The 24,385-nt window shown below is 58.3% G+C and overlaps 3 protein-coding genes across 3 annotated transcripts; 2 read left to right on the top strand and 1 right to left on the bottom strand.

The window, feature by feature from the left end:
• Positions 1-2,421: 2,421 nt before the first annotated feature.
• SEMA4B (semaphorin 4B) lies at positions 2,422-15,289 on the top strand. The gene is made up of 14 exons (XM_049783934.1): positions 2,422-2,590; positions 8,750-8,913; positions 9,002-9,064; positions 9,887-9,985; positions 10,180-10,291; positions 10,427-10,540; positions 10,962-11,113; positions 11,432-11,613; positions 11,692-11,842; positions 12,513-12,723; positions 12,834-12,949; positions 13,278-13,444; positions 13,681-13,754; positions 13,908-15,289. The coding sequence occupies exons 1-14, from the start codon at positions 2,482-2,484 to the stop codon at positions 14,648-14,650; spliced, it is 2,457 nt and encodes an 818-aa protein (XP_049639891.1). The 5' UTR covers positions 2,422-2,481; the 3' UTR covers positions 14,651-15,289.
• A 358-nt stretch (positions 15,290-15,647) lies between these two features.
• Positions 15,648-19,796, bottom strand: CIB1 (calcium and integrin binding 1). The gene is made up of 7 exons (XM_049783936.1): positions 19,686-19,796; positions 17,982-18,016; positions 17,349-17,457; positions 16,376-16,526; positions 16,164-16,282; positions 16,008-16,096; positions 15,648-15,873 (listed from the first exon to the last, which is right to left on the bottom strand). The coding sequence occupies exons 1-7, from the start codon at positions 19,734-19,736 to the stop codon at positions 15,852-15,854; spliced, it is 576 nt and encodes a 191-aa protein (XP_049639893.1). The 5' UTR covers positions 19,737-19,796; the 3' UTR covers positions 15,648-15,851.
• Positions 19,797-20,081: 285 nt separating this feature from the next.
• Positions 20,082-22,378, top strand: GDPGP1 (GDP-D-glucose phosphorylase 1). The gene is made up of 2 exons (XM_049783935.1): positions 20,082-20,228; positions 21,136-22,378. The coding sequence occupies exon 2, from the start codon at positions 21,144-21,146 to the stop codon at positions 22,302-22,304; it is 1,161 nt and encodes a 386-aa protein (XP_049639892.1). The 5' UTR covers positions 20,082-20,228; positions 21,136-21,143; the 3' UTR covers positions 22,305-22,378.
• Positions 22,379-24,385: the final 2,007 nt, after the last annotated feature.

Raw genomic sequence — 24,385 nt, 5'->3', positions numbered from 1 at the left:
TTTTCACTGTGGGCTAATGGATTGTTTCTTTAATTTGAGGCTTTAGATTCCATTACTTAATTATGCTTTTTGGTGCACACATTGTCCCAAGTTTGGATATTAAACCGACCCTGTGTCCTTGGGGCCTGACCCCATTCATCTCATCGTAATGGTACTTTCCATGCACAGCTTCAAGTTCCTGGCTTGTCCCAACCTCATTCCCATGCAAGGGCCTTGGTATCTCTTAGGGGAAAGTGGTATTTCAAAACCAAAGACTGCTTCTAGGTCTGTCCACCCAGTCGGATGTCTCATTAATGGCTTTGATTAAAGGCACAAGGGCTTATAAGTGACTCAGCAGGGAGCCGGGGAATTCAGATACATGGTAGTAGAATCAATATTCAAAATGGAATGTTCCAGAAGGAAATCAGGGACAGACCACTGGGTTAAGTGGGTCAGTGGAGAGTTCAGAGCTCCGGAGAAAGCGACTTGCACAATTTCGGGAAGACCAGAGTGGTTCTGGGCCCTCAGCACTTGCTCATATTGGCTTCCCCATTCACATGATGAGGCTCGTTGTGTCCCATCGTGTGCCCGGCAACCTGAGAGACTGGCATAGGCTGATGCAAGGGCTAGTGCAGAATCTTCCTGGGTTTGATCTTCCCCTGGGCCCTGTTGAGCACTGCTGGGTGTGAGCTCCAAACTGAAAAATAACCCACCAATAGAGATAAAGGCATAATGGTGTGGGCCATGCCAGTTAATAAAGCCAACAAGAGGGGGCCGGGCGGTGGCGCTGGAGGTAAGGTGCCTGCCTTGCCTGCGCTAGCCTAGGACGGACCGCGGTTCGATCCCCCGGCGCCCCATATGGTCCCCCAAGGAGCCAGGAGCAACTTCTGAGCGCATAGCTAGGAGTAACCCCTGAGCGTCACAGGGTGTGGCCCAAAAACCAAAAAATAAATAAATAAATAAATAAAATAAAGCCAACAAGAAAAAAAGAATCCCTGTCCAGCCTAAACAGCCTCTTTGGGGTGGGAAGTTCAGAGAGAGATCGAATATGGGAGTAGGCAGTGAGAACTGAGGCTGGAGAGATTAACAGGTCAGCAAGGAGGGCGTCTGCCTTGCCTGTAGCCTTACCTGGGTTCCATCTCTGACATCCTATATACCAGCCCAGGCCTGTCAAGAGTGATCCATCCCTGAGCACTACCTGGTATGCCCTTGAAAATAATAAGAATCAGAAAGCGAAAGCGATGAGCCGGGCCGGAGAGATAGCATGGAGGTAGGGCATTTGCCTTGCATGCAGAAGGATGGTGGTTTGAATCCGGCATCCCATATGATCCTCCTGAGCCGGCCAGGAGGCCAGGAGTGATTTGTGCGTAGAGCCAGGAGTAATCCCTGAGTGCTGCCCGGTGTGACCCCCCAAAAAAAACAAACAAACAAAAGAAAGTGATGAGCACTTTGGAAAGAAATTTGAGTAAGGGAGGGACTTGGAGTGAGGTTGACATATTGGAAGAGATAGATAGATAGATAGATAGATAGATAGATAGATAGATAGATAGATAGATAGATAGATAGAGACAGACAGACAGACAGACAGACAGACAGACAGACGGGTAGGTGGGTGGGTGGGTGGGTAGGTAGGTAGGTAGGTAGGTAGGTAGGTAGGTAGATGGATAGAAAGAGAAAAAGCGAATTGAGGTTCTTGCTGCTTCTCATGAACCGCCCACATGTCCTTTGTTTGATTTGTTTTTTGTTTTTGTTTTGCTTTGTGGGCCACACCTGGCAGTACTCAGGGGTTACTCTGGCTCTACACTCAGGGCTCACTGTTGATGGTGCTCATGGGACCCCAAGGGATCCCAGGGATCGAACCCTGGTTGGCCTTGTGTGCAAGGCCAGGCCCTCCCCGGATGTCCTGTCCTTGGGCCCACCTGCCCCCCAGGCAGTCAGCTCAGTCCTTCCCTCTGAAGGGCCCCTGGATGTCCTTCCTACCTTCACCTCGTGAGGGACGGACAAGGGGTGTGCAGGCTTGGCCTGTCCTAAGCGGGCACCAGGGACCTAAAAGGCACCTTTCCCTGCAGGGCGGACTTTGCCTGAGGATTGAATCCAGTCACCCCATCCAGAGAGAGAGAGAGAGAGAGAGAAAAAGTGGATTAAGTGAGTAACCCAGACCCAGGAAGGGGTGACCCCTCCAGGAGGGCGGATGACCCTGACCCCAGCCCAATGCTTCTGTCTTGCATGCACATTAACAATGGAGCAGGGGACATGAAGGCGCACAGGGGAGGGATCCCCCCATACCCACTCCTGGGGTCCCGGAGGGCCGGAAGGGGCAGGACAGCGGTGGTGGGAGGGTCCCTCCTGCCCGTGCCCCCCACCCCACCCGCCCAAGGCAGCACCATGTGACCATCCCCGCCTCCAACCCCACCTCCAGCCTCCCCGGGCGCTCTCCGCTCGGTAGCAGCCACCTGATCCGGAGCCGGAGAACCCAAGAAGTCCTGGTCCGGTCCAGTCGCCATGGGCCGGGGGAGCCGGCGGGGGCCCTCGATGCTGCCTCTGATGGTCCTGCTGCTGCTGCTGTTGCCCCCGGCGCTTGCTTTCGGGCCCCGGATCGTCTTGCCGCTGGGTGAGTGGGGGGCGCGCAAAGGGCCTCGGTGACAAAGGCACAGACGGGAGGAGGGGCTCCGGCCGGCCCAGGGCTTTTGGGGGGGCTCTCAGCGAGGTCGCTCCGGCTCATCTGCAGCCTCCTGAGCCCGGACGAGGCCCTGGATGGAATTCCTGCAAGTCGCAGCAGAACCCCGGGCACCCGGCTGCATGCCCGCCCGTGCGCCCCTGCCCTGCGCCCTTGTGCCTCTGCGCCCCTGCGTGGCCCCTCAAGTCTATCTGGGGTGCCCTGGTTCCTCCCACCCTCCCCGATCGCCTCTAGCTGCTCCCTCAGTCCTGCAGCCAAACCCCTTCCTTCTTCTTCCAGGCGGGTTCCACCCCCCTGGCAAATGCCCATCCTTGGAGAAAGGCGAGGTGGGTGCGTGTATCCATGAATGCCCGTTGCTGCCCTGGCTGCAGGCTGACTGACTGACTGACTACAGGGCAAAGGGGAGGCGATGCCCGGCTTCTGGCTTCTCTGCTTGACCCCTTCCTTCTTTCCTTCCCAGCGGGGTGAGCCCGCTTGAGGATCTGAGCGCGCCCCAGGGCGCATTGGAGGGCCCTCTGGTCAGCCCATCCTGAAGAAAGCACACCAGGCATGCCAGTGTGTAGATGCCCCAGAGTCAGTCGCTTCCCTCCAGGCTCTGGGCTCAGCTGTCCCCGACTGACTGTGTTATTGGCTCTCTTGGCAATTTCTGTGCCCCAGGTGCTCAGGCCAGGCCTGGGGGCTGTGCTATGGGGAGACTGGAGAGTGAGGGTCCAGGCCCACAGCGTCTCCGCTGCCCTGTGCCTGCTTCCCACTGTCGCTGCCCTTAGCTGTGCCCTGTGACCCCCAAGCTTTAGGAAAATTGGTCCTAATAGGGGGAAGGGGTCCTCATGGATTGGTGCAGAATCAGGGAGCTGGGAGGAGCCACCCAGCTTGCTTTGGGGAGCCCCTGCGTGTGTGTCTTCATGCACTGAGCATCCGCTGTATGCCCTATGCACTGTTTGAGCACCTGCTGTGTGCCCAGAATTGATCCCGGTCAGCAAAGGCAGGTGTCCTCCCTACTCCCCTGTTTCTCTGCCCCCAGCCCACCCTTTCTGGTTTCTCCTTCCCTCCCTACTCCCTACTCGGCCCTCTTCTTCCTGGGTCTCTTCTTCCCTGCAAACTCCTCGTCCACAGTGCCAGGATTCAGGTCCCAGTGGTGACCCGTGTACAGGGACAGTGGGGAAGGTCAGAGGAGGCTTGCACTCAGATGCCCCTTGCCCTCCTGCCCTGTCAGAGCTGAGGATTGGGGCCCCCTGCTCCCTATACCCCAACTACCCCACCAAGCCTGTTGGATCGAGGAGGGAGCATTGGGGGCCCCTGGGACAGGAAGTTGTAGACACTCATGTGACCATCTTTGTCTCTCCCCTTGAATCTGGGGCCTCCCTGGCAGACTGATTCCTATCAATTGTTTGTTTGTTTTGGGGCCGCACCCAGTGGTGCTCAGGGCTGACTCCTGGCTCTACATGGAAATCACTACTGGCAGAGTTCAGGGGTCAGCTAGGGTGCTAGGGATCGAACCCTCACCTTGACTACGTGCAAGGCAAATGCCCTTGTTGCTGAGCTGTCACTTGGGCCCTGGCCAGAGACGCAGAAGTAACAAAGACAAGGCAATCAGGTGAACACATCAGGCCACTACGTGGCTGGTGACCTGAGAGGGGGTGACCAGGAAGTGACGTGGACAGGGAGATGCCTTTATCCAGCTAAGCATCCTGGAAGGCCTCCTGGAGGAAGTGGAGTCGCGCTGAGTCCGAGGATGAGTAGGAGTTAGTCAGAGGGAAGGGTTTAGGCCCGGCCCGGTGAGAACCGAGCTGCTGTGGTGCCAACTGCAATAGGAGAGGGTTTGGGTAAGGGCAGGTCTGGACTGTGATGACGGAGGGTGGGAGTGGCTGGCAGGGGGACAGAGAGGGATGGGGAGCAGGCACTGGAACATGGAGTTGGGCCAGAGGCTCCCCTAGCCTGGGCTCCGGTTTTGGGGGCCTCCGAGCAATATCCCCACTGATTCTCCTAAATGATCAGGACGTGTGTGACAGAGGTGTGGGAGGACCATTGAGGCTGTGCTGACCCAGTTGGGGGACCAGGGTGTCCTTAGAAGGAGGGGGGCCCAGAAAGATAGTATGGAGGTAGGGCATTTGCCTTGCATACAGAAGGACGTTGGTTCGAATCCCGGCATCCCATATGGTCCCCTCTGCCTGTCGGGAGCAATTTCTGAGCATAGAGGCAGGAGTAACCCCTGAGCGCCACCAGGTGTGAACCAAAAAAAAAAAAAAAACCAAACAAACAAAAAGGAAGTAGGAGGGGGTGCACATGGGCGCATGAGGCCTGTCCTGTCCCCTCAGGCAGGCATGGAACCTTTGCCACCTGGAGCCTCTCCTTAGGGGGGGTCCCCCTGCTGAGAGGTGTTGGTGCCAGCTGCCCCTTCTGCTATGGGGGTGCCTGCCTGCTGCCCCCTTCTTGCTCCTGCTCTCCAGGAGACTCTTGCTGGGGCCTGCGTAGGTCAGCCTAGAGCCTGCTGGGAGAACAGGCAAGTTCTGGGTGCAGCCATGAGTCAGAGCCCGCCGTGGGGTAGGGCCGAGCCGAACCCTCTTCCTGCTCACCCCATGCTGCCCAGCTCTGGGTGAGTCACAGGTGAGGCAGGGCTCTAGGTGGTTTCTGGTGGGGTGGGGGCCCTGCTGCCCACCACCCCCTTTCACCCACAAGGTGAGCCTACTCCCTTCCATCAGCTGTGAGTGGGTCCTCCCTTGGCCAGCACACAGCAGGGACAAATGCTTGCACAGCATACGGACATACATACATAGGACACTGACATACACAGACAAATAGCACATACATATGGCAGTACATATATACATATAGGACACAATCATACGGCGCATAGTAATACATAAAGCTTTTTTTGTTTTGTTTTGATTTTGGGCCACACCCAGTGACACTCAGGGGTTACTCCTGGCTATGCACTCAGAAATCGCTCCTGGCAGGGGGCAGAGAGATAGCCTGGAAGTAAGGCGTTTGCCTTTCATGCAGAAGGTCATCGATTCCAAACCCGGTGTCCCATATGGTCCCCCGTGCCTGCCAGGAGCAATTTCTGAGCATGGAGCCAGGAGTAACCGCTGAGCACTGCCGGGTGTGACCCAAAAACCACACACACACAAAAAAAATCATTCCTGGCATGGGGGACCATATGGGACGCCAGGGGATTGAACAGCAGTCTGTCCTAGGTTAGTCGAGTGCAAGGCAAACGCTCTACCCCTTGTGCCACTGCTCTGACCCCCCACAAAGCATTTTTTTTTTTTGGTTTTTGGGTCAAACCTGGCGGCACTCAGAGGTCACTCCTGAAATCGCACCTAGCAGGCTCGGGGGACCATATGGGATGCTGGGGATCAAACCTGAGTCCATCCAGGTTAACTGTGTGCAAGGCAAACATCCTACCTTTGTGCTATCGTTCCTCTGTGCTATCATATAAAGCAAATTATGTATACATATAGCACAGATGCACAGAGAGCACACTCAGACATGCTACACACATATATGACCCACACAAGGTACATGTGGGCATGCACACCCATAACACACTCACACACACACAACTGTACACGCATTCACACCGGTAAGCACAGCTGCCACTTCCCACGCCTCACACTGGCACAGCTACCACGAAGGCCGCTCCAGGGGCCTGTGCCGTGGGGAGACCCCAGGGGCCCTGGCTGAGCCCCACGTGACCATCACCCCCACTAGGCTGCGCCCCGGCACAGGTGGGCAGCCAGGAAAGACAGGGAGCTGGAATTTCCTGCAGGCTCCGGGGTTTGTTTTCACCGACGTGCCGCCAGACATTGTGCCAGCGCCCGGCTGGCGTGTGCTGTGCTGTTGGGGCCCCACACCCCATAAACGTGGGCCATTAAGGACACGGTGGTTTGGTGATTTGCATCATTACTGCCCTGTGGCGCAGATAAGGAGGGAGGGCTTCCCGGAGGCAGAGGCAGGAGCGAAGAAGTCTCACCAGGCCTAGGCTTGTTCTGTGCTCCAACCGGCTTGCACTGCCCAGAGTGCAGAGTACAGAGGTGTGGGGGGCCCGACGGGGGCGCGGTTCAGCCCACACCCTCGCCCCAGCTCTTTCTTCCCCGTTCCACCTCTTCATTGGCTCCCCCTCTGTGTCCCAGCCCTGGGCTTATCTCTGACCTTTGGCCTTTATTTCTGCTAGGTTCCAGGGTGCAGCACACACTGTCCTATCAGACCGGTCCCTGGAACTCTGTGGCTCTCTCCTGCAGGCCAGCTGGAATCAGCTCTGACTTTCGGGGCTCATAGCCAGGACCCTATCCCCTCCTCATCCCAGAGCAGGCGCTTCAGCCTCCTCACTGTCCCCGTGATCCTCAGCATAGGCCTCCACCCAGGGTTTGTGTCTGCACTGTCTGATGTTTTCGGGGTAGCCCTGAGACCCACTGCTCTGTGAGATGAGATAAGGGGCCCCTCTCCCGGCCTGCCCACAGCCCATCGCTTCTGGGGTTTTCGTGTACCTGGGAAACGACCTTGAGCCTGGCTTATTCCCTGCCCCTCTCTGAGCTGGCTGGCTGGTTTGGAAGCAGCCTGGCAGTCGGCCAGGCGGGCCAGAGAGCCTAGTGGTCTGTGCGAGAGTCTCTGGGGGGGGTCCCCTGTCTTCCCCAGGAAGAGTAATTGTAGTACAGAGAAGGTGGTGTGCCAGACCTGTCCTGGGGCCCCTAGTGGGGATATGGTCAGAAGAGGGGAGCAGTCCAGGGACTCTGTCCCCGTGGGCTTGGGGGAGCAGAATTCAGCTCTGGATTTAGAGGGGGAGTCTGTCTGCCAGTTCCCAGTACACCCCAGTTCTTACTCTTAAACCCCAGGTGATTTTTTTCCCTGACCGGTGTCATGTTCTTTCCCATGCCCTGTTTGCGGTGACCCCCAGAAAAGTGGGTACTGCATGGGCGGTGAGGGGCCCCTACACATATTCTTTGCTCTCCTGTGTTCTTGTTTTTGAGGGGTTCTGTGAACACATTCATGGGAAGCTGGGGTGCAGCTCCCCATTTCAGTTTGCTGAGGGCTCACGTGGTCACAACTTGCAAGGACACCCCAGCACTGGAAGGGTTGGTCACTTGGGCCTTGTTTTTTTTTTCCTTATCAGCTGCTCCAAATTTCCACATTATTTCTCTGAGGCCTCAGGCACCAACGCACAGGCCTCAGGTGAATGTGACCCCGGTCTCCTTCCTTCCCTCACACTGAGAGTCTCACATCTCCTAGGAAGGGCACAGAGGAAATGGCTTCTCCACTGGACACCCCTTAATTCATCATCTGCATTTCTTTTTTGTTTCTCCCCAGGAAAATAACTCACTGTGCCAAACCTTCTAGGTGCCTCTCTGACTGTTCCCTGACCTCTTATAACTGTGTTTTGCTTTTTGGGTTACACCCAGCGGCACTCAGGGTACTCCTGGCTCTGCATTCAGAAATCGCTCCTGACAGGCACGGGGGACCATATGGGATGCTGGGGATCGAACCCGGGTCGGCCATGTGCAAAGCAAATGCCTTGCGACTGTGCTATTACTCCAGCCCCCGTGATTTTCATTTTTAAATTAGAAAGTTGGCTTAGTTCCCACTAGCTCTGATTCTGGAAGCCATGTTTGCCTTTGATAAGATTCCTCTGAGGGACTTGACTCTGCTGAGGAAGGTATCCATCCACCCTCCTCCCCACTCCCTACTTTCTGCAGCTCAGTGTCTGTCCCCTGTCCTGCCCTCTGTCCTCTGCCCTGATGGGGAGGAGCCCACCTGCCCCATGTCCTGCATCATGTCTGAATCATGCTGATGCCAGGCAGATCACATGGCACAAGGGGTCCCTATGTGTCCCAGCCCTGGGTCATCACAGCTTCCGTTTTGAGAGAGCCAGGGGATGCGTTGAACCTTCACTGTCACCCATGCACTTTGCCCTTCTTAGCAAACTTTCTTGCTCTTCTGGGGGTCTCCCCCAGTGTGCTTCTCCCAGCTAGGCTAGTGCAGGCAAGGCATCAGATGCCTTACCATCTGTGCCACCGCTCCTGAGCCCGGCCCTACTGCCCCTCGCCCACTGCCCGGGCAGCAGCTCCCTCCGCTGATGCCCTCCTTCCTTGGGTGCAGGCTCTCCCGAAAGACCGTTGGGCCGATTCGAGGCCGGCGACAACTCCAACTACACGGCCCTGCTCCTCAGCACTGACGGCCAGACCCTGTATGTGGGCGCCCGAGAGGTGCTGTTTGCTCTGGACAGCAGCGTCAGCTTCCAGCCAGATGGGCCCTATCTGGAGGTGAGAAGGGATTGGTGGACTGGGCAGAGAGGAGGGAGAGAGGCCTGGGCCCCAGAGAGTCGGGGCCTTACCTGAGTGTCCCCTGCAGCTGCCCTGGAGAGCGGACGCCGAACGGAAACAGCAATGCAGCTTCAAGGGCAAAGACCCACAGGTATGCCTGAGAAACTAGAAACAGGCCTATGGAGATATTTTCAACAGAGGGAGGGAGTTCACATCTGGCTATGCTCGGGGGTCACTCCTGTTAGGGCTCGTGTTGGTGGACCCCCTGGGGCTTACACCTGGGTCTGACATGTGCAACAAGGCCAGTGCCCTCCCTGCGGCCCTATTTTATGGCCCATTGCCTATGGGTCTTACTGCAGAGTCTGAGTGCCCTCCACACTGGGTGCCCGTGGCCAGTGGTACCTTCCTGAGGTACCTCACACCCAGTGTGACTGGTAGAGGTGGGATTGAGGCCTAAGCATGGGGCAGGGAGCTGAAGAAGTTGGGATCAGCCAGGGGCCCTTCCGAGTCCGAGTAAGATGCCGGGGAGCTTGGGAGGCAGCTGAAGGAAATGCGGGCAGTCGGGCATGTCCGTGGAAGTTGAAGGGACTAGGATTTCCTGATGGAAGTTTCCAGATGGAAAAGTTTCCTGGTGGAAAAGTTCCTGATGGAAAAGTTCCCGATGGTCCAGACCGATTGCCAAATTTGGGGTGTCCCCCAGGCTGAGCGGGTGAAAGGCCAGTGAGACGAAATCACGCTACGGCAGGGTCATGCCCTGGCTCTGGCCCATTAAGTGTCTGTTCCTCCTCTGGGCTGGGGGGAACAGTCCCTCTCTAGTGGGACTGGGGGAGGGCACAGAGTGTCTCCACTGAGGCTGAGAAGCAGTTGGGACTCCCCTCCTGCTGAGCTTCCAACTAAGAGCCCGGTGCTGACCCCTGGTGGCTGGCTTTTGCCTGACTTTGTCCCCTGGTCCGCTGGTCCCCTTTGTCCACAGCGCGACTGTCAGAACTACATCAAGATCCTGCTGCCCCTCAATCGCACCCATTTGCTCACCTGTGGCACAGCCGCCTTCAGCCCACTCTGCACCTACATCGTGAGTTCCTCCTCTGTCCCTTCACGGCCGCATTGGGGTGGAGGGCCCAAGCCGACCCATCCTAGCTCTGGCTCTTTCCAGCTCACCCCCCTTAAGTCTCCGTGAGGTTGCTTTCTGTGTCCGCAGGGGCCGGCTAAAGAGCCACCCTCTACCTCAAAGCTCACCCCACGCCCACCCCCCATGTTTTCCCACAGGACCTTGACACCTTCAGCCTGGCTCGGGATGGGTCTGGAAGGATCCTTCTGGAGGATGGCAAGGGCCGCTGTCCGTTCGACCCCAACTTCAAGTCCACTGCCCTGGTGGTTGGTGAGTGTTCTAGGTGGGCTGAGCTCTCACCGGGGCTCCTCGCCTGTGTGGTTCTGAGGGTTGGGGTGCTACAGCCCTGGGAACCCCTCTTCCCTTCCCAGCCTGCCATTCTGACGGGAATGTCCTCCTTGGCAGATGGGGAGCTGTACACAGGAACCGTCAGCAGCTTCCAGGGCAACGACCCGGCCATTTCCCGCAGTCACAGCTCAAGGCCCACCAAGACTGAGAGTTCCCTCAACTGTCTCCAGGGTGAGGCGCCCTCGCCCCTGTCCCCCACAGGCACTCTGAGCTTCCTAAAATCATAATTACTTCTAGGGTAAAAGTTCTTACAACAGTTCTATTGGTATCAGCCGGATATTGTGAGAAAGGAAAGATGGGGGCCTGAGAGATAGCACAGTGGTAGGGCATTTGCCTTGCATGTAGCCGATCTAGGACATATGGGGTTTCAAATCCCGGCATCCCATATGGTCCCCCAAGCCTGCCAGGAGCGACGTCTGCGTGCAGAACCAGGAGGGACCCCTGAGCACTGCCAGGTGTGACCCAAAAACAAAAACAAAAACAAAAAAAGAAAGGAAAGATGGGGAATCCGGTCGTAATACTGCCTTTATGTGAATGCCCACAGCCCACCACTTTAGGGGTGACCTGACCTGTTTCCCCCCTTTCCCCACAGACCCAGCATTTGTGGCCTCGGCCCACATCCCTGAGAGCTTGGGCAGTGTCCAGGGGGACGATGATAAAATCTACTTCTTCTTCAGTGAGATCGGCCGCGAGTTTGAGTTCTTCGAGGACACTATGGTGTCGCGTGTGGCAAGAGTCTGCAAGGTGACCCTTTGGTTCCAGGCCCGCTTCCGGGACCTGGACTGGCCCCGCATCTGTAGCCTTGCAGACACCCCAGTAGACAGCTGTAGCACCACCACCCCTGTGGCTATGCCACCAACGCTGCCTCCAGATCTTTCTGGCTTCACAGATTTGCTGGGCCCGTTACCCTGGTCTGAGTTAGGCTGCTGTGGAGAGCAGGGCAGGGGCTTGAACACAGGACTTGTGCCTGTCACCTCGGGCTCAGTGCTGGCCTGTGGGTTTTGGTGGCCTGGGAGGCGCCTGCCTCCTGTTTGTGTCAACTGAACCCCCTCTTGTGCGTAGGGTGACGAGGGAGGCGAGAGGGTGCTGCAGCAGCGCTGGACATCTTTCCTCAAGGCCCAGCTAGTATGCTCACGGCCTGGTGATGGCTTCCCTTTCAACGTGCTGCAGGACGTGTTCACGCTGAGCCCTGGGCCGCTTGACTGGCGGGACACCCTCTTCTACGGCGTCTTCACGTCCCAGTGGTAGGACATGGGTCAGGGGGTGGCACGGAGGTGGGGAGATCCGTGCAGGCCCCAGCCCACACGCGCCTTTCCCCGCAGGCATGGGGGCACGGCCGAGGGCTCAGCTGTCTGCGTCTTCTCCATGAAGGACATCCAGCAGGTCTTTTCGGGGCTCTACAAAGAGGTGAATCGTGAGACGCAGCAGTGGTACACGGTCACGCAGCCCACACCCTTGCCCCGGCCTGGTGAGGTGGGTGTCCCCGACTCCCTGAGTCCGTCTGCTTGTATGGAGCCCCTTTGTCTCACAATGGGACCTTGGGTGTGGGGTGGCTCCGGTTGGCCTGAGGGCAGACACTGACCCTGTGGAGACACTGCACAAGGCCCTTCCATACTTGGCCATGAGCTGAGGCCAAGTTGCCCCCAGAGGGGCCTGGAGAAATAGCACAGTGATGTTTGCCTTGCAAGCAGCTGATCCAGGACCAAAGGTGGTTGGTTCGAATTCCGGTGCCCCATATGGTCCCTCGTGCCTGCCAGGAGCTATTTCTGAGCAGACAGCCAGGAGTGACCCCTGAGCACTGCCGGGTATGACCCAAAAACAAAAAAAGAACAAAAAAAAAATTGCCCCCAGAGGTGGGGGGCAACCTCTGCTGGGTTTACACTGGGGTGACCCAAGAGCAGTCGAAAAATCCTGTATTGTCCCTTTGAGCATCTCTGTCTTTCTGTCTCTGTCTCTCTCTCTTTCTCTTTCTCATAGTAGCTCTCAGGTTTATGCTGAACCAGGCGGCCCCCAGAAGCAGCTGCAGGTGCCCCAGCTAGCTGCCAGCAGGGAGGGGTATTGGAGGCCTCAGGGGTAGTGTCAGAGGCTGGGTTCTCCGAGGAAGGGTGTGCGGGCTCTGAGCGGCCCTTTCCCTTGCCCACAGTGCATCACCGACGCGGCACGGGAGCGGGGCATCAATTCATCTCTGCAGCTGCCAGACCGCGTGCTGCACTTCCTCAAGGACCACTTCCTCATGGATGGCCAAGTCCGCAGCCGCCTGCTGCTCCAGCAGTCACACGCCCGCTACCAGAGGGTGGCGGTGCACCGAGTGGCCGGCTTGCACCGCACCTACGACGTCCTTTTCCTGGGCACCGGTGAGTGCCGGGGCAAACGGGAGTTTGGAGAGACAGGCCAGAGTGGCGCAGGGGCAGGCGAGGAGGTGGCTGTGGCCCGCGCCTGAGTGAGTGCCGTGCCGTGCGTGTAGGTGACGGGCTGCTGCACAAGGCAGTGAATGTGGACTCCCATCTGCATCTTGTCGAGGGGCTCCAGCTCTTCCCCCCAGGCCAGCCCGTGCAGAACCTGCTCCTGGATGCCGAGCAGGTGAGTGGGCTCGGCTGGCCTCCACAGTGAGACACAGGGTGGAAAGGTCCAAGCTCTGGTGTGAGTCCTCAGGAAGTGGGGTGTTGAGCGATGGCACAGAGGGGAAGGAGTTTGCCTGGCGCACGGCCAATCCCAGTTTTGATCCCTGACATCCCATGGGGCCTCCCAAGCACTGCCAGGAGTGATTCCTGAGCGCAGAGCCAGGCATAACCCTTGAGCATCACTGGGTTTGTCAGAAACAAACAAAACAATAAAAAGTGGGGTGCCAGGTGCCTTCAAATGGAGGTGGTCCCTGGTCGAGCCTCCTCACCCGCACTTGCCCTTGCAGGGGCTGCTGTATGCTGCCTCCTACTCGGGCGTAGTGCAGGTACCCGTCGCCAACTGCAGCCTTTACCGGAGCTGTGGGGACTGTCTGCTGGCCCGAGACCCCTACTGCGCCTGGAGCGGTTCTACCTGCAGCCCTGTCAGCCACTACCAGCCTGACACGGCCACCAGGTGAGCCCCCACCCTTCCTGCCTGCCCACATAAGGGGCTCAGCGGGCCTACCAGGCATTGTTGACCCTCACACTGTTCCTGGGACTGACTGAACCCGAATCCTTCCTATGCATGCAGGGAGGCTGTGGAGGCAGGCAGCCTGAACCTGGCCTGGGAAGCCACCTGTGTTCACTGAGCCCCGTGTTGGTCCAGGCGATCCCCATGACCCGGGCTGAATTTGCACTTTTGTCCTTCAGGCCGTGGGTGCAGGACGTCGAGGGGGCTAACGCCAGGCACCTCTGCAATGCCTCATCGTCCAAGGGCCGGACAGGTGAGCCCGGCAGGGAAAGGGCTATGGGCTTGTGAATCAGGGGCCGGACAGGTGAGCCCGGCAGGGAAAGGGCTATGGGCTTGTGAATCAGGAAGCTGAATTGTCTCTGGTCACGACTCCAATCCCCCCCTTTCCCATGCCCTGTCCCCACAGACAAGAAGCCATGCCAGCGGGTCTTCTTCCGGCCGCATGCCATGAACACCCTGCCCTGTCCGTTGCTCTCCCGGCGGGCTACCCGGCGTTGGCTGCATGATGGGCACCCCCTCAACGCCTCAGCCTCCTGCCTTGTACTGCCATCTGGGGACCTGCTGCTGGCGGGCACCCCACAGATGCCCGGACCCTTCCAGTGCTGGGCACTGGAGGAGGGCTTTGAACAGCTGGTGGCCAGCTACTGTCCCCAGGTGATGCCTGTTGATGAAGATGAGGTGGTTCAGGGCAATGGCATCGGGCCTGACATCAGCACGTCGAGGGTGAGCGCACCTGCGGCAGGGGGCCCCTCCCGCCGGGGTGCTGCCAAGTCCTACTGGACTGAGTTCCTGGTCATGTGTGCCCTGTTTGCTGTGGCCATGGTGCTGCTGCTGCTATTCCTGCTCTACCGGCACCGTGGCAACATGAAGCTGTTCCTAAAGCAGGGCGACTGTGCCAGCATGCACCCCAAGGGCCGCCCCATTGCACTGCCGCCCGAGACGCGGCCGCTCAACGGCCTGGGTCCCCCAAGTATCCCGCTGGACCACCGGGGCTACCAGGCCTTGTCCGACAGTTCACCGGGGCCTCGTGTCTTCACCGAGTCGGAGAAGCGCCCACTCAGCATTCACGAGAGCTTCGTGGAGGTGTCACCAGTTTGTCCCCGGCCCCGAGTGCGCCTGGGCTCTGAGATCCGGGACTCTGTGGTGTGAGAACTGGTGCCAGAGGAGGCCACCCTGGTCTGGGCACCAGGAGTATTTAGAGACAGCTGGCCTGCAGCCAAGTGGCGGAGCTCCTGTGCCAGAAAGCGGGGTCCAAAGGGATCCAGCCAGAGGGGCTTGCGTAGGGGTCGGCCGTGCCCCGGGTGTGAACTGAGCCCGATGTTTGGAACACGACCGAAATGTGAAGCGGGAGAAGAGGCAAAGCCAGGACTGATGCTTGTGTCTGAGAAGCCCAATAGTTGCCTGCGACGGGGCTGCTCCCCTCCCGCCCGTCCACCCACACTGCCATGGCCACTCCCCTGTGCCTCTGCCGCTGCCTCAGGGACCAAGAGCTCGGGGCGCACAGAGCCTCCAGTGCCTGCCCCCGGCTACCTCCTGCACCTCTCCGCATCAGCCGCCAGACTGCGGCTGCCAGAGCACAGTGGAGAGTGTCCTGTCCTTCCCCTTGTCCTTAAGAGTTCACACTCACTCACCCCCTTCCTGCGTCCCCGGCCCCCCACCTCACGTCTCCCCTACAGGACACTGACATGCTGGATATGGCATAGAATATCTGTGGATTTTATACTTTTTGTTTTTTAAAGAAGATGCACTTTACTTCATTTTTTTAAAATAAACTGATGTGGAATCAGAGCCTTTCCTCCAAGGGTGCAGTTCTTTGAAACTGTTCAGTTCTCCGAGTTGGGGGATCCAAGCCTCTCTGTGCAGGGCCTGGGGGATGTGGCCACATTCGGCTGGGTTCTGGACTTCCTCCTGGCTCAGGATAGTGGTGACCCTGGGTTGCTAGACTTGAACTGGGGTCTCTGTGCGTGCCAGGCAAGTGCCTTTGTGGTCTAAGGGCCTCGTGGGATCGGGAGCAGGCCCTCTTATGTGCAGTCTTACCCTGGTAAGCAGGCTGTGGGAAGCATGACTCCAGCCCCTGCTGGGAGCCCGCAGACCCCACTCACTCCAGTGACCCCCAAAGCCTGGCCCATCTTCATACTTATTACACGCACCAAACTTAAACCTTTATTAGCAACGAGTAGAAATGGAGTAATCAAGGTGGGGCCAGGGAGGTACGGTGCCCCATGCCCATGGCCCAGCTGCTGGGTGCCAGTTCCAGACAGCCAGCTCAGCCAGCCCTGGCAGTGGGCAGACCCCTGGCCCCAGCCCTGTTGCAGGCAGGCTCTCAAGATAGTGGGGATGCATGTGGCCATCACAGGACAATCTTGAAGGAGCTATGGGAGACAGGATGGGGGTTGGTGCTGGAGGAGGCAGGGACTAGACAGCAAAGTCCACCTCCCTTCCGGAGAAGAATTTGGGGTTAGGGTGCTCAGAGGCACCAGGTGGAGAGCTGAGGGAGCCCACCTACCTGGCAAAGTCTGGGGAGCGGGCGATGACATGCTGGAACTCCGAGAGGTTGATGGTTCCATCCCGGTCGATGTCGGATTCTTCCAGGATCTGGGGGTGGGGTGGGGCTTTAGGTAGAAGTTCCTCCTGCAAGTACCACCAGTGCCCAAACACTCACATTGTCAATGAGCTGTTTCATCTCGGAGTCGCTGAGCTGCGTGTCAGCGCCCTGGCCCGTGAGGCAGTTCACCAGCTGGCTCAGATCTTCCCGGTTCAAGGTTCCGTCATCATCAAAGTCTGAGGGAGGGAAATTCATGGGATTCCAAGTCTCCCCAGCACCATTTCAGAGACACCCCGCTCAGGGAAGCCAGCGGTGGTAGCGGCACTGACCGAAGATGCGGAAGGCGTAGTGGGACTTGATGTCTGGTGTGGCTGTGTCGCTGAACACGCTCAGGAGGTCCAGGAAGTCCTCAAAACTCAGGGCATCTCGGCGGGGGGCTGTGGAGAACACCCTGCAGATCCGCTCCTTGAATGGGTTGGCCTAGGAGAGAAAGTCCCTTTCCTGAAGAGCCAAGGCCGATGGGAGTGCGCTGTGTCCCGTGCCCAACCTTGAAGGGGTTGGGGCAGGGGGATGGCAAGCAGAGTGGGGAGATAAGGGTTTTACCCTAAGGATGTTCTGGGGCTTCCTCAGCAAAGACAAACACCTGAATTCCTACACTTGTGTTCTATGTACTAGGCCAGGCCCTTGTCTAGAAACTGGGCAAGATACTATAATACAGGGGCCAGAGAGATAGCACTGCAGTAGGACATTTGCCTTGCATGCGGCCAACCCAAGAGGGATCTGGTTCGAATTCCGGCACCCATATGGACCTCCAGCCTGCCAGGGGCAATTTCTGAGTGCAGAGCCAGGATTAACTCCTGAGCACCGCCAGGTACGACCCAAAAACCAAAAAAATAAATAAATAAATAAAAATAAATAAATAAATAAATAAAAGAAATGATAATACAGTAAAATTCAAAGAAAGCTGTGCTGCCTCACCAGGAAAAGGCATGGGAGATGCCATATTAGGGCCAGAGAGACAGTTCAAGGGAGTTCAAGCCCAATCGCCAGGTATTCTCCACAAAAGAGAAAAATGCTAAGCAAGTCCAACGGTTTTGGGGGACCCTTTGTTTTTGGAAAGGGCTAGGAATGTGGGATGGGGCACATGGGACCCGTGCTGGATTCCTTAGCTGCATAGTCCCTAGAGAAGTGCAGTGAGCGCTGCTCCAGAACTCCAAGCCAACCAATACCCAAGACGGATGGAGAAAAGGACTCAGGCACAGAGATTTAGGGTGAGAGTGTGGGGGGGAGCGGCATGGGCACCTTGAGTTCGGGCAGGTTTAGGATCCCCTCCGCAGACACTCGCACCTGCAGGAACTCCTCTCCGACGCGCTGCTGGGGGGGCAGCAGGTCACAGAAGCGCCGGTGGGCTCTGATGGAGGAATGGCAGCGTTGGCATGGGGGGCACCAGTGGGGCACCATATCCCCAGGGAGACAAGCTAGGAAGTCACAGGTGCAGAAGCTCAGAAGTCCAGAGGGAGACGGAGACAGTGCCCAGGGGACCCTCCTGCCTCAGAATTCACGCTGCTGGGCAACCTCCTAAGCAGAGGCCACCACTAACATCCATCCCTGCGCAGAAAAGCGTTAACGGTTCAATCCGACTACCCAATCAGGTCGGAAAGAAGCCAGGCACCCCAGGCTTCTGCAAACGAAAAGTTTGTTCAGCTGGGCTGGGCTGGGCCTGGCTGGTGCGCAAGGTGCGCAGGGTCAAAGAGCACCCAGGTTTGGCCGTAGGAGGCTGCGCAGAGGTGGCTGCTCCTTCCTGGAAGGGACAAGAATGCGTCCCTGGGCGCAAGGGCTTGGGTTCCAGTGCCGGGAGCGTATCGGAGCTCCAGCCAGCCTCACTCCTCGCTCGGGCGGTGTCGGCAGCTCCCCACCGCACCCCAAGCCACTTACTGCAGAATCTCCTGCTTGGTGAGAAATGTCAGGTCCTGCAAAGTGCAATAGGGAGGTGATGTGAGCGTGGACAGGAGCCGGGCCACCGCAACGTGCACAAGCCCTTTGCACCCCTGAGCTCCTGCATCCGTGTCCCTGCACCCCCGGGTCCCTAAATCCCTGCGACCCCCCATTCCTGGGTCTCTAGATCCCTGTGACCCCGCACCCCTGGATCCCTGAATCCCTGCGACCCCGCGCCCTTGGGCTCCTGAATCCCTGCGACCCTGCACCCTTGGGTCCCTGAATCTCTGAATCCTTGAGACCCCGCACCCTTGGGTCCCTGAATCCCTGAATCCTTGAGACCCCGCACCCTTGGGTCCCTGAATCCCTGAATCCTTGAGACCCCCCACTCCTGGGTCCCTGGATCCCTGCGACCCCGCACCCTGGGTCCTTGAATCCCTGCGACCGCGCACCCTTGGGTCCCTGGATCCCTGCGACCCCGCACCCCTGGGTCCCTGTATCCCTGCGACCCCGCACCCTGGGTCCTTGAATCCCTGCGACCCGCGCACCCTTGGGTCCCTGGATCCCTGCGACCCCCGCACCCCTGGGTCCCTGGATCCCTGCGACCCCCGCAACCCCCGGGTCCCTGAATCCCTGCGACCCCCCCATTCCTGGGTCTCTAGATCCCTGCGACCCCGCACCCTTGGGTTCCTGAATCTCTGAATCCTTGAGACCCTGCACCCCTGGGTCCCTGAATCCCTGCGACCTCCCATTCCTGGGTCCCTAGATCCCTGTGACCCCGCACCCCTGGATCCCTGAATCCCTGCGACCCCGCGCCCTTGGGCTCCTGAATCCCTGCGACCCTGCACCCTTGGGTCCCTGAATCTCTGAATCCTTGAGACCCCGCACCCTTGGGTCCCTGAATCCCTGAATCCTTGAGACCCCACACTCCTGGGTCCCTGGATCCCTGCGACCCCGCACCCTGGGTCCTTGAATCCCTGCGACCGCGCACCCTTGGGTCCCTGGATCCCTGCGACCCCGCACCCCTGGGTCCCTGCATCCCTGCGACCCCGCAACCCCGGGTCCCTGAATCCCTGCGACCCCCCATTCCTGGGTCTCTAGATCCCTGCGACCCTGCACCCTTGGGTTCCTGAATCTCTGAATCCTTGAGACTCCGCACCCCTGGGTCCCTGAATCCCTGCGACCCCCATTCCTGGGTCCCTAGATCCTTGTGACCCAGCACCCCTGGATCCCTGAATCCCTGCGACCCCGCGCCCTTGGGTTCCTGAATCCCTGCGACCCTGTACCCCTGGGTCCCTGAATCTCTGAATCCTTGAGACCCCGCACTCCTGGGTCCCTGGATCCCTGCGACCCCGCACCCCTGGGTCCCTGCATCCCTGCGACCCCGCAACCCTGGGTCCCTGCATCCCTGCGACCCCCCATTCTTGGGTCCCTGAATCCTTTAGACCCCGCACTCCTGGGTCCCTGGATCCCTGCGACCCCGCACCCCTGGGTCCCTGCATCCCTGAGACCCCCCATTCCTGGGTTCCCTGCATCCCTGCGATCCCGCACCCCTGAATCCTCGAATTCCTGCGACCCCGCACTCCTGGAACTCCGAATATCTGAGATCCCGCACCCCTGGGTTCCTGAATCCCTGGACCCCAGCGTCCCGCACCCCCGAGTCCCCGCGCCCCTGCACCCCAGCAGCCCCTGCGCCCCGCGCACCTGGTACTCCGCCAGCAGCTCCTTGGACAAGCGGCTGCTCGAGCCCCCCATGGCCGCGCCCCGCGCGCCGCTCAGCCGCCCGCTGGGTCCGCCAGCCGCCCTGGCACTTCCGCGTCCCGCCCCGCCCCGGCCCGCCCCGGCCCGCCCCGGCCCCGGCCCCGCGCCGCCCGCCCGGCCCCGCCTGCAACGCTCGGGAGCAGCCCAGAGCGCCCAGCGACGCCATGACACCCACGAGGCGGAACCGGAAGTCGACGGGCGGGGCACAGCAGATAAGCCTCGAGGCGATTGGTCCGGGCCCGGTAGGTGGGCGGTGCTTGTCTCGCGCCTGCGTGCTGGCTCCCGGCGGAGCGGGCTGCGCATGCGCCGAAGGGGTGCAGTCCTCCCAGTTCAGGTTGCATTTGGGTCTGTGCTCCGGGGAGATCCCGGGGGCCGAAGGTCTCCCCTGTGTGGGGCGACGGGGAGTCCCTGAAGGAAGGGCCGGCCGGCCGGAGGTCTGAGGTTACTAAGCCCAGAAACTGGCCGGTGTGGCGCCGGCCTCTTCAGGTGGGTCCCCTGTCAGTGCACCGGGGCCTGAAACTGGAAACAGCGTGAGGTCTGAATTGTACGGGACTGGTGCTTGCAACTTGCATTTTTGTTTGTATTTTTTTTGGTTTTTGGGGTCACACCCGGCAGCGCTCAGGGGTTCCTCCTGGCTCTGCACTCAGAATTCGCTTCTGGCAGGCTCAGGGGAACCCTAAGGGATGCCGGGGATTCTAACCCCTGTCTTTCTGCATGCTAGGCAAACGCCCTACCTCCATGCTATCTATCTCTCCGGCCCCAACTTGCATATTTTATTTATTTATTTATTTATTTATTTTTGGTTTTTGGGCCACACCCGGCGGTGCTCAGGGGTTACTCCTGGCTGTCTGCTCAGAAATAGCTCCTGGCAGGCATGGGGGACCATATGGGACACCGGGATTCGAACCAACCACCTTTGGTCCTGGATCAGCTCTTGCAAGGTAAACACCACTGTGCTATCTCTCCGGGCCCGTAATCTTTCAAAGGGGCCTGAACAGATAGCACAGCGGCAGGGCTTTTGCGTTGCACGTGGCCGACCCAGGACAGACTCAGGTTTGATTCCTGGCATCCCATATGGTCCCCCGAGCCTGCCAGGAGTGATTTCTAAGCCCAAAGCCAGGAGTAGCCCCTGAGCACTGCCTGGTTTGGCCCCCCCCCAAAAAAAAAACAAAACAGAGGGCCCACAGAGACAGTACAGCTGGGAGGGTGCTTCCTAAGTCTGATAGAATCCAGTTTCAGTCTCCGGCATTCCATAGGGTCCTCAGAGTAGAGTCAGAAGTATTCCCTAAGTCACTGCTGGGTGTGGCCCAAAACCAAAAGAAAAGAAAAATACATGGAACCACAAATGGTAATTTATGTTTCCTTGTAATTATTGTGTGTTTGTGTGTTTTAGGTCAACTAATGGCCCTACTGCCAGATTCTGAGGAACCTTCCTATTTGCTGCCGGCAGACCGAGAGGCCTGGACAGAACATGGGGCCCCCGACTTTGTGTATGGGCAGCAGGAACTTGTGCTGGAGGGGGTCCAGTGGTCCAATGTCCCCACTGTCCCAGATCAGTTGCCCCCATCTGTTTCCCGCTTTGACTCTGCCCTCTGCTCTGCTTGGAAGCAGCGTATGGAACTGGGCTTGTTCCGTTATTGCCTTAAGGAACTGCAGACCCGGATCTTGCCGGGCACTGTGGGCTTCGTGGCTCAGCTGAATGTGGAGCGGGGTATACAGAGGAGGCACCCACAGGACATCCGGAGTGTCAGGCAAGCCTTTGATCCTGGCCAGTTCAACTTCAGCCACATCCGGCCTGGAGAGATCCTCTTCTGTCTGCGCCCAAAGCCCCTTCTCCCGGATGCCAGTCAACTCGAGGACATCTTTGTGGTCATCAACATCAGCCCCTTGGAGCGAGGCCATGTGCTTCTGGTGCCCGAGCCTGCCCGGGGATTGCCCCAGAGGCTGCTGCCCTCGGTGCTTCGGGCAGGGTTGGAGGCAGTGCTGCTAAGCTCGCACCCTGGCTTCCGGGTGGGGTTCAACAGCTTGGGGGGGCTGGCCTCTGTGAACCACCTGCATCTGCACGGCTACTACCTAGACCACAGACTGCCCGTGGAGGGAGCCCCGAGCGAGCCCCTGGACGAGAGGGGCCACTTGCACCTGCTCCGGACCCTCCCGGCCCCCGGCTTTCTCTTTTACACCAGCCAGCCTAGTGCTGACTTGGAGACCTTGAGCCGAAGGATTTGTACTGCCACTGACTACCTATATGAGCAGGAGATTGCTCATAACTTGTTTGTGACCAGGGGTGCCCCCCCTGGAATGCTGTCCCCTTCTTCCGCCCTCACGGGCCTCCGGGTCATCCTCTGGGCCCGCAAGTCCAGCTTCGGGATAAAGGAAAGTGAAGCCTTCAATGTTGCCCTCTGTGAGCTGGCTGGGCACCTCCTGGTGAAACGACCCGAGGATTTCTGCAGCCTGACCGAGGCCAGTGCACTGGCCCTCATCCAGGACAGTCTGCTGCCCCCAGCCCAGGCCCATAAGGTCCAGGCAGCTTTGGTGGCCTTGATGGCCCAGGAGAACCAGTAAGATGCAAGAAGCATTTCCCTCAGAGCTGGATATGACCCCCAAAGAAAAACACATGTGTAAACATTTGACATACACCTTTTTGTTCTGTTTTGTTTTTGGGTCATACCCAGCGATGCTTAGGTCTCACTCCTGGTGAGCCTGACCATATGGAATGCCAGGGATCAAACCTAGGTCAGCTGCATGCAAGGCAGACACCCTCCACTCTGTACTGTCATTCTGCCCTATGATATACACATTTCTGTCAGATTTTGGTCCTTCTCTTTTGGGCATATTGTGATATCCTTGTCCTGCTTCTTGCTGTCAGGCTCCTTTCTTTCTCTTGCTCTGTTTCTCTCACTCTCCTTGCTTTTTCTCTCCCAGTGCTGTGCTGACCAAAGCAGCACTGTGAACCCACCTCTCAGCTTTTCCCTGTCCAATCCTTTTGTTCAGAAGAAAGCCATCTCAGTCACAAATGCAATTTTCCTGGGGAGGGAAGGCCCTTGAGGGATTAGTGAGGAAGAGGAAGAAGTGGCTTATAGATAGGGATGGGCAGAGGTGGTCCTGAGAAATTTGGTACAGTTGAAGTTAACTGTACATCAGACCTATAAAGGTTAACACTATTGTAACCATGACACAAATTTTTAGGGACTGAAATGAGAATACCAGTTGGGTGCTTGACTTGTAATCAGCCAACCCAGGTTTAATCCCTGGCACCACCAGATAACCACCAAAATAACATTTCTTGTTTTGGGGCCACACCCGGTGGCACTCAGGGGTTACTCCTGGGCTCTGCATTCAGAAATCACTCCTGGCAGGCTCGGGGGACATTATGGGATGCCAGGAATCGAGCCCAGGTCTGTCCCTGGTCAGCTGCATGCAAGGCAAATGCCCTACTGCTGTGCTACCTCTCCAGCCCCCCAAATAAACTTTTATTTTTGTTTTTTGGGGCCACAGCCAGTAATGCTCAGGGGTTACTCCTGGTTCTGCGCTCAGAAATCGCCCCTGGCTTGGGGGACCATATGGGATGCCGGAGTGAAGGAATTGGATACCGGAGGATTGAACTGCAGCCTGCCCTAAATTATCTCATGCAAGACAAACGCCCTACCGTTTGCACCACCGCTCCAGCCCTCAAAATAAATTTTTAAAGGGGGATGGAACAGAATGGATGGCCAGAGGGTCAGCTTAGGGAAGGACAAGGCGCAAGTGATAGAGTACTAGCACCTCAAGGATACTGCTTGGGTGTTTGCCATACAGACAGCCGATTCCCACATCCCATATGGTCCCCCAGCCCACCAGGAATGGTACCCGAGTGCACAGCCAGGTATAACCCTTGAGCATTACTCTGTGGATGTGGCCCCCCCAAAAAAGTGAGGAGGCCTAGCTAGGGTGCTCGCTTTGCATGCAGTCGCCTCAAGTTGAATCAGCCCCTGGAACCCCAAGTTCAGCTATGGCCCAAAACAACAACAACCAACAAAACTGCAGAAAGAGAGCCAACATTTATTCCAACCCGGGATCCCGGGGTGCAGCGCCCCAGGCCTTCCAGCCCCGACAGGGCCCTGGGAGTGCGTGGGTGTGGTTCCTGGGAGGCCCCGCCCCGGGCCGCTCCTCCAATACGGGGGACCCCCGTGTCCATGGCAACGGCGGCCGCCAGGTCGCTGGGCCTGGCTTGAATTTGGGGAGCGGGCTCCCCCTGGCGACCAGCGAGGACAACCGGTCGCCCAGATCAAGGTGGCGCTGCCGGAGACCCCGCAGAGGTCGTGAAGAAGTGGGGCGTCCCAGAGAAGGACGGACATGAGCCTCCGGCAGGATCCCCATGCAAGCTGCTAGGGGTGGACCCCAGCGGTCACAGCTTGGGTAGGCAGAGACCCCCGGAGGTTCCCCCACCGCCGTCAGCCAGAGTCCAAGGGGCTTCCAGCTCCCAGTGTGGACCTGCGGGGAGTTACAAGACTAGCCAAAAACTGGCCTAGGACAGGGCCTGCCTGATAAGCACAGAGGGATGGGCGTTTGCCTTGCATGCAGGCCACCCCGGGGTTCAATCCCCTATATCCTATATGATTCCCCCTCCCCACAGCTCTGCCAGGAGTGATCCCTGAGCATTGCCA

The sequence above is a fragment of the Suncus etruscus genome, chromosome 11 (assembly GCF_024139225.1).
Source record: "Suncus etruscus isolate mSunEtr1 chromosome 11, mSunEtr1.pri.cur, whole genome shotgun sequence".
Lineage (NCBI taxonomy): Eukaryota > Metazoa > Chordata > Mammalia > Eulipotyphla > Soricidae > Suncus > Suncus etruscus.
The sequence above is the reverse complement of the archived record's forward strand: the minus strand, read 5'-3'. Positions and strand labels throughout refer to the sequence as shown.

Coding starts and splice junctions, on each gene's coding strand:
- SEMA4B (XM_049783934.1), top strand. CDS start 2,482: ATGGGCCGGGGGAGCCGGCGGGGGCCCTCGATGCTGCCTCTGATGGTC. Junction 12,724..12,833: donor CGTCCTTTTCCTGGGCACCG/GTGAGTGCCGGG, acceptor CCGTGCGTGTAG/GTGACGGGCTGCTGCACAAG. Junction 12,950..13,277: donor TGCTCCTGGATGCCGAGCAG/GTGAGTGGGCTC, acceptor TTGCCCTTGCAG/GGGCTGCTGTATGCTGCCTC.
- CIB1 (XM_049783936.1), bottom strand. CDS start 19,736: ATGGGGGGCTCGAGCAGCCGCTTGTCCAAGGAGCTGCTGGCGGAGTAC. Junction 18,017..19,685: donor AGCTGCTGGCGGAGTACCAG/GTGCGCGGGGCG, acceptor TGCACTTTGCAG/GACCTGACATTTCTCACCAA. Junction 17,458..17,981: donor ACCAAGCAGGAGATTCTGCA/GTAAGTGGCTTG, acceptor TTCCTCCATCAG/AGCCCACCGGCGCTTCTGTG.
- GDPGP1 (XM_049783935.1), top strand. CDS start 21,144: ATGGCCCTACTGCCAGATTCTGAGGAACCTTCCTATTTGCTGCCGGCA.